Source organism: Carassius carassius, chromosome 23 (assembly GCF_963082965.1).
Source record: "Carassius carassius chromosome 23, fCarCar2.1, whole genome shotgun sequence".
NCBI classification, from domain to species: domain Eukaryota; kingdom Metazoa; phylum Chordata; class Actinopteri; order Cypriniformes; family Cyprinidae; genus Carassius; species Carassius carassius.
This window is the reverse complement of record NC_081777.1, coordinates 18,611,066-18,624,978: the sequence shown is the minus strand read 5'-3', so window position 1 is coordinate 18,624,978 and position 13,913 is coordinate 18,611,066. Positions and strand designations below refer to the sequence as shown.

The 13,913-nt window shown below is 35.6% G+C and overlaps 1 protein-coding gene across 2 annotated transcripts in view; it reads right to left on the bottom strand.

Annotated features, from left to right (window-relative positions):
* The window catches only part of LOC132101424 (FERM domain-containing protein 5), a 129,800-nt gene that overhangs the window by 18,090 nt on the left and 97,797 nt on the right, over positions 1-13,913 (bottom strand). For both annotated transcript variants that reach the window (XM_059506375.1, XM_059506373.1), the window contains exons 5-10: positions 9,641-9,738; positions 8,495-8,618; positions 6,590-6,677; positions 5,469-5,557; positions 1,710-1,773; positions 1,462-1,553 (exon numbers count right to left, since the gene is read on the bottom strand). In XM_059506375.1, coding sequence (XP_059362358.1) covers positions 1,462-1,553; positions 1,710-1,773; positions 5,469-5,557; positions 6,590-6,677; positions 8,495-8,618; positions 9,641-9,738 — 555 coding nt within the window. The remainder of the gene's footprint in view (positions 1-1,461; positions 1,554-1,709; positions 1,774-5,468; positions 5,558-6,589; positions 6,678-8,494; positions 8,619-9,640; positions 9,739-13,913) is intronic.

Genomic DNA, 13,913 nt, shown 5'->3' with positions numbered 1-13,913 from the left:
GCGCAGCTGATCGGTTCTTTGTATATCAGCAGCCAATGTGCTCGCTGCTCAACATTCAAATACTTGGCTAGTGCTTGCTGTAGCAGCTGCAGCATGCTTCAGAAAGCCTCCACCTTCCCCAGCTCCACCTGTATAGATCTGCTACAGGGTGATTCATGTATGCTACATATGGGGGTTATTTCATATATGTTATGTGCAGCAGCAGTATTTCTTACATGCTCACAGCAGCATGTTGTGGATGTATTGGCAGTAGCAAGTCTCGGTACTTGTTCTGCCGCAGCAGCAGCAGCGTAGCAGATCTATTCCGCCAAGACCAAACACATTAACATTGTCATGTACATTACCATGCTAAACCCTCCGAGAGTTGTCATGATAGAAATACGTTTGTTGAACTCCAAGCAAAACAACATTATATCACATTACAGTTAAATGAAATGTACTTTTTATTTTAAGTCCGATCACCTACCCCACTGACATGTTTAAAATGTTTGGTTTCTAAAGCTAGTACATATTTTCCGTCTAATCCTCCTAGTGACTGAAACACCAGGCTGAGCTTGAGTGTTCTGACTCTGGTCTCTGGTGAACATTTGATTCAGGCTTTTCATCACCAGGTGTGGGATCTTCTTCCCCATAGACGGCCTTTATGTGAATCATAAAACCCACTTTTCAATTATCATCTGCCTTCACCTGCCACAAATTCCCCTTCTCTAGGGGACTTTAAATACAGCTACAAATTTCTATATTGCCCCAGCGGAAAATGAATTCAGTCAGACTTGGAATACCATGTAGATTCAGTTTTGATAAGGCGCCTTGCCAAATCAGTGCTTACACCATTCCCTTCACCTAGACTGAGCTCTCCCACTCTTCATGATGAGCACTGAAACAGACTCTCGTTCCAAAGATGTCACCTCAGTCAGCCAAAATCGTTCATCATAAAACGGAGACAAAAACAGCGGTGGCTCGCCATGTTATGAAACTGGGCTTTCCATTTAAAAAACCTGAAACACTGCGGTCTGCCTTGAGCTGCACTTTGCTTTAAACACTTCCCATGGTGTGACCTAGGACAAGTACAATCAACCGTGACTGAAATGCGCATGGACATCCCTCTGGAGGAGCTAGCAGGATGTATCTCTCATTGCTCATGCAGTAAAGGTCATTCTCAACACGTGGCTGTTCCATTAGATGACCCCCGTGAGGTAGAACAGCGACAGCATCTAGACGTAGGTGTCCAGACACTTGCAGAAGTGTCTTGCATTGTTAGTTATTAGACAGCTTATTTACCAGTCTTAAATATCATGCTCTGGAGAGATGAAATTACAGTGTTTGCAATTAGGTAGAGCAAAAAAGGAACAAATTATTTCTGGAACTTGTTTATTGTGCAGTTGCCCTTTCAGAAGCATCAAACCTGTCTAACCAAACAAATATATTCATCTTTAAGGAAGGAGCAGTGCAAAAACTCACTTGTAGAAAGCTTGATTTTCAACACCACATTTCCAAAGGTGCTTGCAGGCCTCTGGAGTTGGTGCAAAGTATGTCAAGATGATCTTTTTGTCCTGTGCATAACAATAAGTCGTTAAAGGTGCACTAATGCAGCACTGTCGTTGAAGGAAATTATTAATGTTTCACAAATCGTGTCATAATCATAAGACAATTTGGTATATTGTAATTATCTTTGACTTCAGAAGTGTTGCCATATTTAGTGTTCTCACCTCCTTCTGATTTGCATATATATGGAATGTCTTTCCCTCAAACTTCAGTTTGGTCACCTCATCCCTGTTCAAATGGAAGAAGGCGGCATATATTAAGATATTATAATGTATATAAATTTAGAATACACTCACACAAATGTAATAGAAAGTAAATATATGTAGTTCATACATATGTAGTATTATGTATAATTGTATACAAATAATTGTATATAAAGAAATAAATGATATATATATGTATGTATGTATGTATGTATGTGTATATATATATATATATATATATATATATATATGTATGTATGTATGTATGTGTATATATATATATATATATGTATGTATGTATGTGTGTGTATATATATATATATATATATATATATATATATATATAATAGAATTAGTATAGTGAGTGAGTGTTTTTAGCCGATTCTTGAAGATGAGTTGGCCAGGTCATTCCACCAGGAGGGAACATTTAATTTAAAAGTCTGTAAAAGTGACTTTGTGCTTCTTTGGGATGGCACAATCAAGCGACGTTCACTTGCAGAACGCAAGCTTCTAGAGGGCACATAAGTCTGAAGTAATGAATTTAGGTAAAGGGGTGCAGAGCCAGTGGTGGTTTTGTACTCAAACATCAATGCCTTGAGTTATAATTACTATATAAACAAAAGTGTAATAACATTTGGTTTGGAAACACTTTAAACAAAATGTGCTTCGGTAACACTTTCTATGAAGCCCGTATTTATAATACATTATAAGGGTATTCTTAAGGCATTATAAAATCCTTATGATATGTTATATTAACTCATGAATAATTATAACAACAATAATACATCATAATACTTACGTTTTTGTGGTTAAGCTTAAGAGTATGATTATTTATAACACACAATGAACACCATATTAAATCTACTTCATTTACAGAACAATGGACTGTATCATATCTTGACATTGTTTATTTAGGATCTGCACAGTATCTTACTACAGCTTGTGAGTGGCTAGATGCTGAGTGTTATTTGAGTGTTTCTGTGGAGCTAATGTTAATTAATTGATGTGAGCTTAATACTCCAAATGAAAAAAATGCAATGTTTTATATGGTTACATGTTATTTTGATTATCCCCTTAATCAATCAACTATAAGCAACTTTGCATATATATATAAAGTGTTAGCATATATTTACAGTAGCAGACATACTAATACTCTAATGACCGCTAGTTGATATGTAGTTACAGAGTTACTTATCAACAGCTGTCTAAACATTATATATGATCTGACACACATTCGTCTGATCTGATATCTGATCTTATGTCTGTTTGAGAGAAAAATAAAAATGTTATTATTAATACTACTTATAAGGGGTCTTTGACACCTTTAAGTAAAGTAGCATCAGAAAAATGGCAAGAAATGAGACTTATAATACATTATAACTATGAGAAGTATAATCCATTGTAAAAGTTGTTTTTAACATGTTCATTGAGTTATAAATCATCATACTCTTAAAAGCTATAACCACAAATAAGTAAATATTATAATATATTAAAACTGTTCTTATGAATATCCATGAGATGATACATCAAATTATAAGGTTTCTTTTTTTATATATAATGCTTTATGCATTCATTATAATGCCTTAATAATACCCTTATAATGTATCATAAATATGGGCTTCATGCTTTTTACAGCAGTGTTCCTTTTATAAAGTAGCAGTTAAAATATTTATTGAAGCCTAAATCTCAATGTATAACATATTGTAATTAAATTAAATATAAAACAAGCCATTTGTCACTGCCAGGACATTAACATTTTCATAGAAAATATTTTATAGTTAGTTATAGGAAAACAAGTTATGCTCAGTCAGCTTTAACAGGCATCTTCCGATTAGAGACCTGCACGATCGCGGGACCCATCGCAACAGAGAGTGGTGCGGGACAACTTGATGTGCGGGTAGAGCCTCGTGTGTGCAGGATGCGGGACAATAATTAGGGTGTGCTCACAATAGGCAATCTTAACCGTGCCGGGGCGTGTTTGACCCCCAAAGCCTGGTTCGTTTGACTAGTGTGATCGCTCCGTTTAGCAGTCCTTGGCTCAGTTGAAAGAGGTGCGCAAGAGCACGGTTCAGTTAATAGATCAGTGAGTGTGAGCGCTAACCGCACCAGAGTGCAGATCTTCTGATACGTGCTGCATGATTGCATGAATATTTCTTAGCGGCAAACGCAATAGATGTGTACAGCAATATATTGTGAGAGGGCCGTGTGTTACCACATCCCATACGACTCCAACTAATAAACCACAAAGTTAACAAAACAATGCACTCCAATGTGCTGAGCAAGTGCTTCTCTGCTGTCTTTGTGTGCTATTGGAAACTTCCTATTTCCAACTTATAAAGTCATGATTACGAGCTTGTTGCATTGTTTTCTGTTAAAAATAACAGTGGACGGTGGTTTGTGAATGTTGATGCTCAGCCTAAATAATTTGATCGGGAGCATCCCCTCCTGTGACCCATGATTTGTCTGTGTGTGTATTCAGAGCCAGTGAGCAGCGGACTTTCATAATAAAAAAACGCGATAATAACACGTTAACTTGCCCAGCCCTAATATATACAGTACAGACCAAAAGTTTGGACACACCTTCTCATTCAAAGATTTTTCTTTATTTTCATGACTATGAAAATTGTAGAGTCACACTGAAGGCATCAAGGGCTATTTGACCAAGAAGGACCTGAACCCAATCGAGATGGTTTAGGGGTGAGCTGGACCGCAGACAGAAGGCAAAAGGGCCAACAAGTGCTAAGCATCTCTCGGGGAACTCCTTCAAGACTGTTGGAAGACCATTTCAGGTGACTACCTCTTGAAGCTCATCAAGAGAATGCCAAGAGTGTGCAAAGCAGTAATCAAAGCAAAAGGTGGCTACATTGAAGAACCTAGAATATGACATATTTTCAGTTGTTTCACACTTTTTTGTTATGTGTATAATCCCACATGTGTTATTTCATAGTTTTGATGCTTTCAGTGTGAATCTACAATTTTCATAGTCATGAAAATAAAGAAAACTCTTTGAATGAGAAGGTGTGTCCAAACTTTTGGTCTGTACTGTACATACATACATACATACACTCTTTAATACATATATGCACAAATACATATATGTCTCATTACAAATGCATTAAATCAAACAAATTAGTTGAAAAAATGTTTACAAACTGAATTACATGATTTCATTTTAATTACAATGAACAAGCCATCGTGTCATGAAAAACTATAAATTGCCATATTATGTTTCACAAATATACACATAGATTGCACAATTGCACTCTTTCTTCACTCTTACTTTAAGTGTGAATTGAACATGCACTACAGATTGAACCACATATAACAAAACCCAGAGATACTGAAACAAAGGACAGGCAGCACAATGGCTCAGTATTTATGCATTTCTCTTCTGTTTGTATGGCCAGACCTCACGGACTTGTTGTGTCCAGATGACTTTAAACATGCCCTCTGGATGGAGAGCTGGTGAAGGATAATTGGACACCTGTCTGCTCTAACTGCTCAGAAAGAGACAGATGGTCTGGCCCTTTTGGCTGGAAACGTATAATACAATCTAATAAAACCAGCTGTGACTTGTATACCCAGAGCCCGTCGCTAGGCAAGAATGACTCATTATTTTCAGCTTCACGATGCATGCGTGTATGCATGTCTGTGTTTACTCAACCCCGAAGACGTCAATAGAAGTTCAGTAGGGAAAAGAGGCAAGTATTAGTCACTCACCACTTGAGGAAATGGACTCTTTTGTTCCCTTGAAGCACGACAAAACCGAACGGGGTGAAGGCGAGGAAAGCCGGGTTACCAGATACATCCTGGGATGAACAACAACAGAGGAGGACCACATCACCTTCATTTCTCAACAAGCAGAAATTGAGCAAGAAGACTCAATACAGCACAAGATAGAAGTCATCATAACTGAACCTTCAAAACTTTGTTTTCAGGTTTACTTGATCTAATGTTCAGCAGCAAAATTAGCAGTTTTGGACTTTTACTTTCACAAACTGGAGACAATAAAAAAACTCACTGTAGGGAGTAAGTTTCTTAGTAGACTATTTTAATGGCCTTGTTTCAAGCTACAATTTCCCCATTCATTTTCTATAAATCTGCAGAATATATGCAAAGATGTAATGAAATTAACAATAGCAAAACATATATCATTGGTTTTATACATGGCAATATATAAAACTACGGACTATAAATTCATGAACTAAAGAAACTCTGTTGCTATAAGCATTCATATCAAAAGTTTGCAGCAGCATGAATTTTTATGTTTCTGAAAGAAGTCTCTTATGCTCAATAAGGCTCCATTTATTTCAACAAAGACCCAGAAATAGTGCACTGTATCATTACATTTTGAGATAACAGTTTCTGTTTTAATATATATTATAATGTAATTTATTCCTGTGACGGCAAAGCTGGATTTTCAGCCTTCAAGATTACATCATCTTTTAGAAATCATTCTAATATTCTGATTTGCTGCTCAAAGATTTCATTTCTTACTATCAGTGGTGAAAACACTTGTGCTGCTTAAAATTTGATGGACACTGTAAACAGCAAAAGAACAGTATATTATTTGAAATATAAATCCTTTGTAACATAATTATTGTCTTAACTGTAACTTTTGGTGATTTGATCTCTCACCAGAAACTAAGTTATTAAACAAAATATATATATTTTTTAATATGAAGTCATAAAACAACATAAAAAGACTAGCTGGCTTCTAGAGACTCAAATTGGAATCTTTTCTGTGTTTCTTGATTCTGTCATTATAAAAGGCACTTGGAAACTTTTACACAATAGATTTTGAATGCAAGCTGTAAATGCGTCAAATAGAGTTGTCTAACCTTGCACGGATGAGGATCCACGCCATATGTTTCAAGCATTTGTGCTTTCTGCAGGAACTTCAGCTCAGCTGTTTCTGGAGTTTGACCTCTGCAAAACAATGCATTTAAACACCATGTGTCAAGAGTCACCAATTAAATTTCAGAAGTGATACACTGGTGCCATTGGTATTGGACTGAATCCCCATTCTAGTGTTTTTGTAGTCAACATATCCTGCAAAGTGGAAAACTGCCTATTTTTTTATATGCTCAATTGAATATGAACAAATGCATCTATTTTGACACTTTACACTTGAACGACATTGATTAGCGGCCACCAAATAAAAAACAAAAGCAAACCAACCAGACGGTTCAAGTATCATCACTCCAGGAAACCTCTTACCAATTCATGTTTTATTCAGCACTGGCCATTTAACATTCAAGACCTTAATGTAACAAGACAGCCTGGCTTGTATTTCAATGCAAATCAAAGAAGAAAAGCGACCCTTAACACTGAGACTCAAGGACTGATTTACTGGATCATTTTGGAGCATCGCTCTACATTTCCAACATAGTTTCCATAATAAGACTGATGGGCCGGCTCTGGTTACAGAACAGTCAGACCACAAGAGGGCAGCAGTAATCATGCTCCTGTTTGGTGGATCATCTAGTTTGGTGTGACCCTAAATTCCAAAGTGTAGATGTCACAACGACTTATTTTCATGTGCCGTCCATATAAGAATAGTCAACTGCTTCTAAAGACAAATTACAATCCTGCAAGTAATAATAGACTAAATCCATCACTAAACCCATGATTGTTTGGCAGTTTAGAGTTGGGCTATTAAAGTTGGACTTGCTCATGTAAACTTGGAAAGAAAGTACTGCTTGGTCAATGATAGCCTACGGATTTGTGCCATATTAAAATGACATCAGTTCTGACCTACAATACTGAGGGCCAAGACTTCATACTAATGGCACATTATGTGATCTAGTGTGTGACTGTATCTTTGAGAGAGAAATAAACAAAAAGATAAAAATATCATTTCAGCATCTCAAATAAGTGCACAAGGTCAACTAAACAAGACTTTATGTCTAAATAACTTGTACATACAGGCTTACAACGGGATGGAGGCATTGAAAACTAAATCTTGAGTAAAAAAAATCAAACTTTGTGGTAAAATATTGCAAGGTTAAATATGTTAATTTCTACATGCAATGCCCTTCAAAAGTTTGGGGTTTTAAATTAATATCAATGGTTTCCCGAAAATATATACAGCAGAAGATTTCTTATTAAAATAATGTGACACTGAAGACTGGAGTAATGATTCTGAAAATTCAGCTTTGCCATCACATGAATAAATGACTTTCTAAAATACATATTCAAATACAAAATTAGTTATTTTAAATTATAATCATATTTTAAATATTACCGTTTTACCAAATGTTTGTAATGAAAGCAGTTTATAGAACATGAAAAACTTACAGAAAAATCAAACAGACCCCAAACTTTTGAATGGTAGTGTATCTTAATAAATTTTCAACATTTTAAGTTGTATAAATTAACAGTAATGTATTAAATATGAACATCAATTAATAATAAACAATAGCATTTTTATAAAATATAACCTAGATCTAAAAAATAAAAAAGTTGTTCCTTTGTTGTTCATGACAATCAATGCCTTAACTAATGTTACCAAAATTAACATTATTAATTAAATTAATAAGTGTTACTGAAAATGTAAAATGTCAGAATAAAGATGAAAAAATGTTAAATGAAGTAACTAAATTATTTAAGGACACGGACACTAAGAAAATCTGATGTATAGTATCTGAAAAACAGAAACGTACAGAAATATACAAAAAGCTGAGAGAAGAGAATTCCTGAGAGACATTTCCATAAAGAGAAAGCAGGGGAAAGGTTACACATACATTAACTCGGTCTTGTGAATCTCTGCAATCCTTCTTTCCAGCTTCTCTGAGTGCTTGGGGAAGAACTGGAACTTTGAGCTGTAGCCCTCTGGATGCTTTCCTGGGTCGTAGTCTCCAATCTCAGCTGCAAAGTAGTCATGAAAATCAATCTTTCATCATGCTACCATTCATAGAGTCCAACCTCAGCAGTAAAGCAGACACATAAATCAATCATTCATCATGCAACCGTGTTACTCCGATGCATTTTAGATGACAAGTGTGTTGATGTGTTGTCTTAATGAACACCCTCTGTGAGAAGAAGTGTTGGGAGCCATATTTTCTCTTTGTAGGCAAGATGTAAGGTTTTGTGGATTAGCATAAAATAATAGCATTTTAAATATGCCGTTTGCTTCTGCACTTGGTATCCATAAGTCCTGACCATTGCTCTGTGCACTGAAGTGATGGAACAGTGCATCTTTAATTCAAAAGTGTCGTGCAAAACATGCCCCTGACCAACCTGCCAAAGAACATTACTGTGCATCCTGCCCTCAGAGCCGCTATATTCCCTTCTCATGTGACCGAATCTCTGTAGACTATAAAAGTTCATCCATTTATTTATTCCTGGTTTGAAATAATGTTGGAACTTCAAGGAAAAGTGTGCAAAAAAAGAAAGAAGTAAGATTCAATAATAAATTAATATTTTTAATTTATGCAATAATTAAAATCACATTTTAATTTTGTATCCTTAGAAGTACATTATAAAAGTTTGGAGCCAAAGTTGCATTTAATTGATCAAAAAATACAGTAATTTACAATTTAAAATAATTGTTTTCTGTATCCAGTTTGTTTTAAAATGTAATTAATTACTGCTAACGTAACTGAATTTTCAGCTGCCTTTATTCCAGTGTTCAGTGTCACATGATCCTTCAGAAAACATCTAATATGCTTATTCATGGCTCTACAAATGTTTCTTATTATTATCAATGTTGAAAACAGCTAGGTTGCTTAATATTTCTGTGAAAACAATGATACGTTTCTATCCATCAGGACTCCTCAAAGAATAAAAGTTGCATCCTTGGTGAATAAAATAATCACAAACTTCTGAACGGTAGTTATCAGGCAGATTTTATATTAGATATTCTAGGGTTAAAGTTTATTCTGTGTTACCTTGTAAGATGTAAGCTGCCAACATGGCAGCGTCAGACGTTTTGCAGAGGAGCCGACCGTGGTACAAATCTCTTTTGATCTGCAGGAAGACGAGATACCTGCAACCAGGAGAAAATACCTTATGCAAATGCATTCAATTATCCTTCACATTTTAGTAAGACTATGTAAACAAAATGTTAAATGTTAAGCCATTTGTCTGTAATGATGGGGGCTGATCACGACAAACACAGAGATGCAATGTGAAATTTCACAGTAGGATTATGTGGATTCAACTCGCTCTCAAAACATGCTGACTATTTCTCTTTGATTTGGTTAAAATGAGCTCCCGGAATGAATTGAGAACAGGATTGTTGTTTTGGGAAGAGATGCCCTAAAGCAGACAGCTGTGTCAAAAGTTGGCAAGTTGGGGAAAAGAGATACTTCAGCAGTCAAAAACACGCAAAACCCATACGGTCTTTTCCCTGGACCTAACATCTGTCTCCCAGCGGTATAATGTTATAAACACAGATGCTACTTTTTATAATTATGCATTTAGAACTCATAGATTAGATTTTAATGGAATGGAAAGAGGATATTCTACTGTTTGCTTTATGTGACGAGAAACTTCTTTTTGGCACTGTTACATAAAGACAAGAGCTTCCTCGTGCACCAGTGTCACATTTTCTCTTCATAAATCAATCCAGTCCCAATCTGGTACTTGGCTCTTCTCACCTTCAGTGCAACAGATGTCCCATGAGTAAAGAGCGACATGCTTGTCTTTAACTTCTCAAAGTAGGACAGCCCAGCTAGAGCTAATAGCTTTTCACTTAAGAGGCCATAGGAGCTAAAAATACAATTATGTTCCCTGAATTCTCTCTAGGTGACAGCAGCTAAATGGCATTTTCTGTAGCCACCAGTCAATTTCTGGCCTACATATCGGCTTCCTTCTTTATCCGTAATCTGCCATTTAAGGAAACACACTCTACGTGTTAGTGTCATTTGGTTCTGGAGAAGGGCAGGCCAAATATAGGAACAGCTAAATGGCAAAGTATTGGGCAGAAATGCTTGTTTTTGCTCTGTGGAATATGCACTCTACTCAAGTTATTTTCCAATAATCCAACAATCACAAAAACTGGATATATATTACTAACACAAACATAATAATACTAAATTATCACATTATAGACAGATGTTATTATTAAGTGACATTTTTATGCTTGTAAGTTTAAAATGTAAAGAAAAGGGTAAAACATTTTATAAATGATATTAAATATCAGTATAGCACATAAAAATATAAAATAAAATAACATTTTAAAATGTTGACATTTTAAACTAAAGATTTAATCAAAGACTTCAAAAAGTTGAATATCATATAATTTCAGACAGGTTTATCTGTTGCTGCCTAAAATTCTTAAAGGTATTAAATACCAACAACTTTATTCTATAATACTTCACTAAGACATATTTATGAAAATAAGTTCAACATGAACTTTTATGCAGTACGTTGAAAGATGCTGATATGTTGAAAGATGCTGATATGTCAAACATATAGCATTATATCATTAAAATATATTATTAGCCATCATTTAGATACAACATAACAATTTACAATGCATGATGTGATGTTAAAGAATGAAAGTATCATATGCTGCTTTGTGCAGAGACAGAATCACTTTATTTTTTTTTTTGCTGTGACTCCATTGCCTTGCCTTGAGGTGGATGCATTTCTTTCTTTTACAGGGACTATGCTAATTCTTCCATTCACTCCAAATGATGTCCTTTAATCCCTCTATTTCTCAGCCATCTCCCTCATTAGTCTTCCTGCTCCTTCTGTCTACCTGCCTCTTTCTCATCTAATTTCCTGTCTTCAACTCTGTCATCCTCTTGTTTCACGTCTCTTTTCAGCTTCTCCTCTCATTTCAGCGTGAGTTATTACTTTGCGTTCCCCACAAGCATTTAATTTCACAGTACACTAAACACTAGCATCTCCCCCTACTCCACACATCATGGTATACTTGAACACACTGCGAAGTGCCCATATGTCAAAGTATTTAATGTCTGCTACTTATATGCACACATTGTCATTAATGCGGCCCCTCATTAAGTTATAAGAAGCACTGTATCAAAAGATCTCCAGGTCGGGTGGGTGAATTTCTGGGTGACCCCATTACAGACTGATCGAGAGGGGATGAAAGAGGTGGAGAGAGACACTGTGATGCTGGCCAAGACTTTGCTTGCTAGAGGCTAATCATGTATCATTCAGAGGAATCTGTTAGGAGTCACTGACCATACATCTTTCCTTAGCAGTGAGTGAGAAACAGCTTTGAATCTTGAGAGTAATGGCAAGATGAGAGTCATATAGGCACTTGTTAATATTTAGTGTTTTAAAGGGGTCATGAACTGAGAAATCAAAATTCCCTTGATCTTCTTATATTTAACGTTTCACTCAACTCACAATTTGATTCACGATTGGATTTGATTCACAATTTTGTTTTACAAAATGAGATTTAAGACAAATTATGAATTTAAATGTGTCCTTTTATTTTTGGTTGGACAAAATGCTTTTTGCGAAACTGAGATATAACACTGTAATATACTAATATAGCACCTGCATATTATTACTCTTTTGTTGGTTTTGATTGCTTCTATTGTCTTCATCTGTAAATCGCTTTGGATAAAAGCGTCTGCTAAATGACAAAATTTGTTATGTAATGTAAATGTAAATAACAAAACTAAATAAACATTTTAAACAAGCCCCATGTCAAATAAATAACACAAATAAAAGAAATATCTTCATATAAACAAAATAAGGTTTATTCTGTGCTCTTTCCATTTAAAATGAGAGGCCACCACTGCATTTAACCATGATCTAAACAAATATGCTGCAGACATGCAACATGAGCCGTTTTTAATCTTAATTAGATTGTAGAATTTCAAAATTTGAAGCAAAAACAGAATGGTTTGACTTCAGTTTTATAAAACTATACCTAAAAAAATATCTGCATGAAACAGGGACAGCAGATTCACTCTCTGCCAGTAGGTGGCGCTTAAAGCATTTCTTTGGTTTCTGCTGTAAACAAAACAGCGCTGCAGTTATGAACTTTAATATGCATTTTACAGACGCAAGATGAAAAGTAAAAATAGAATCTAAACTTTTCTAAAGACAGTAAGTTCCCCTCAGACATACATGTATATAAATTTCTACACCTAATTGAATTGTGATTTGTTTAGCATCTCAACTGATTTGAATCGTCACATATTTGAATCGATTTTTAACTTGCTTGTGGTTAATCGTTACATCCCTAGTGCCAAGTTGTAGGAAACAGTTTTTGCATTGCCTATCTTCTAGGGGTGTAACGGTACGTGTATTCGTACCAGACCGTTTCAGTACAGGGCTTTCGGTACGGTGCACGTGTGCACCGAATGACCGAAAGCAATATTTTGTGTGCGGCACATAGGTACATTTTCGTGTTTCCACACGAACATATTAAGTGGCGGAAGTCTCCGCGTTCAGTGCAAATCCAGCCCTGCAGCTGATTCTAAAGTTTTCAAAAGGCATCACGCGATTGTGAAAATCACTACAACTACGAAAAAAATGACCGTAATTCAAACGTCGCTGCCGTCGGCATTAAAACAGACCTTTGCTCTTAATTCCGATCGGGCCAACCCAATAACGAAATCTGAGCAAGTCTAAAAACTAAAACTGTTGTTGCTTCACTTTACACTTTGTTTACACTTTTACAATCTGGGATTGTTAATGATGCACTGTAATCATATTTATTTATATTTTTTATTATATTTTATTATGTGATATTGGTTTGAGACTGAGAGTATTTTATTTAGTGGAGAACTTTAAAACCGACGTACGTACCGAACCGTGATTTTTGCGTACCGTTACACCCCTACTATCTTCTGATCCCAACATTAGGAAAGAGTGGGGGAATTATTTTTAAACAAAATTCAGTAAAAAAAAGTGGTCCTTTGTTAACTTAATTTAACCGTGGATTCATTTACAAACAAGGCACAATTTGACGCAGAATGTAAAAAATATTGAAACTGAAAGACGATGCTGTACCAACTACAGTATATTGGATCTGAAAGTAATGGCGAAAGTAATGTAGGCTGTCAAACATACACAACTATTAGCCAATCATAGCAGTGGGTGTTTACTTACGAATCTACAATCCGCTATGCCTATTCCAACAGAGCATTTCAATGAGGGTCAAAACAGGACGAAAAATAGCCTATTCTGTTTTTTTCCATGTAAAAATCTTGATGACATTACAACAGTGGG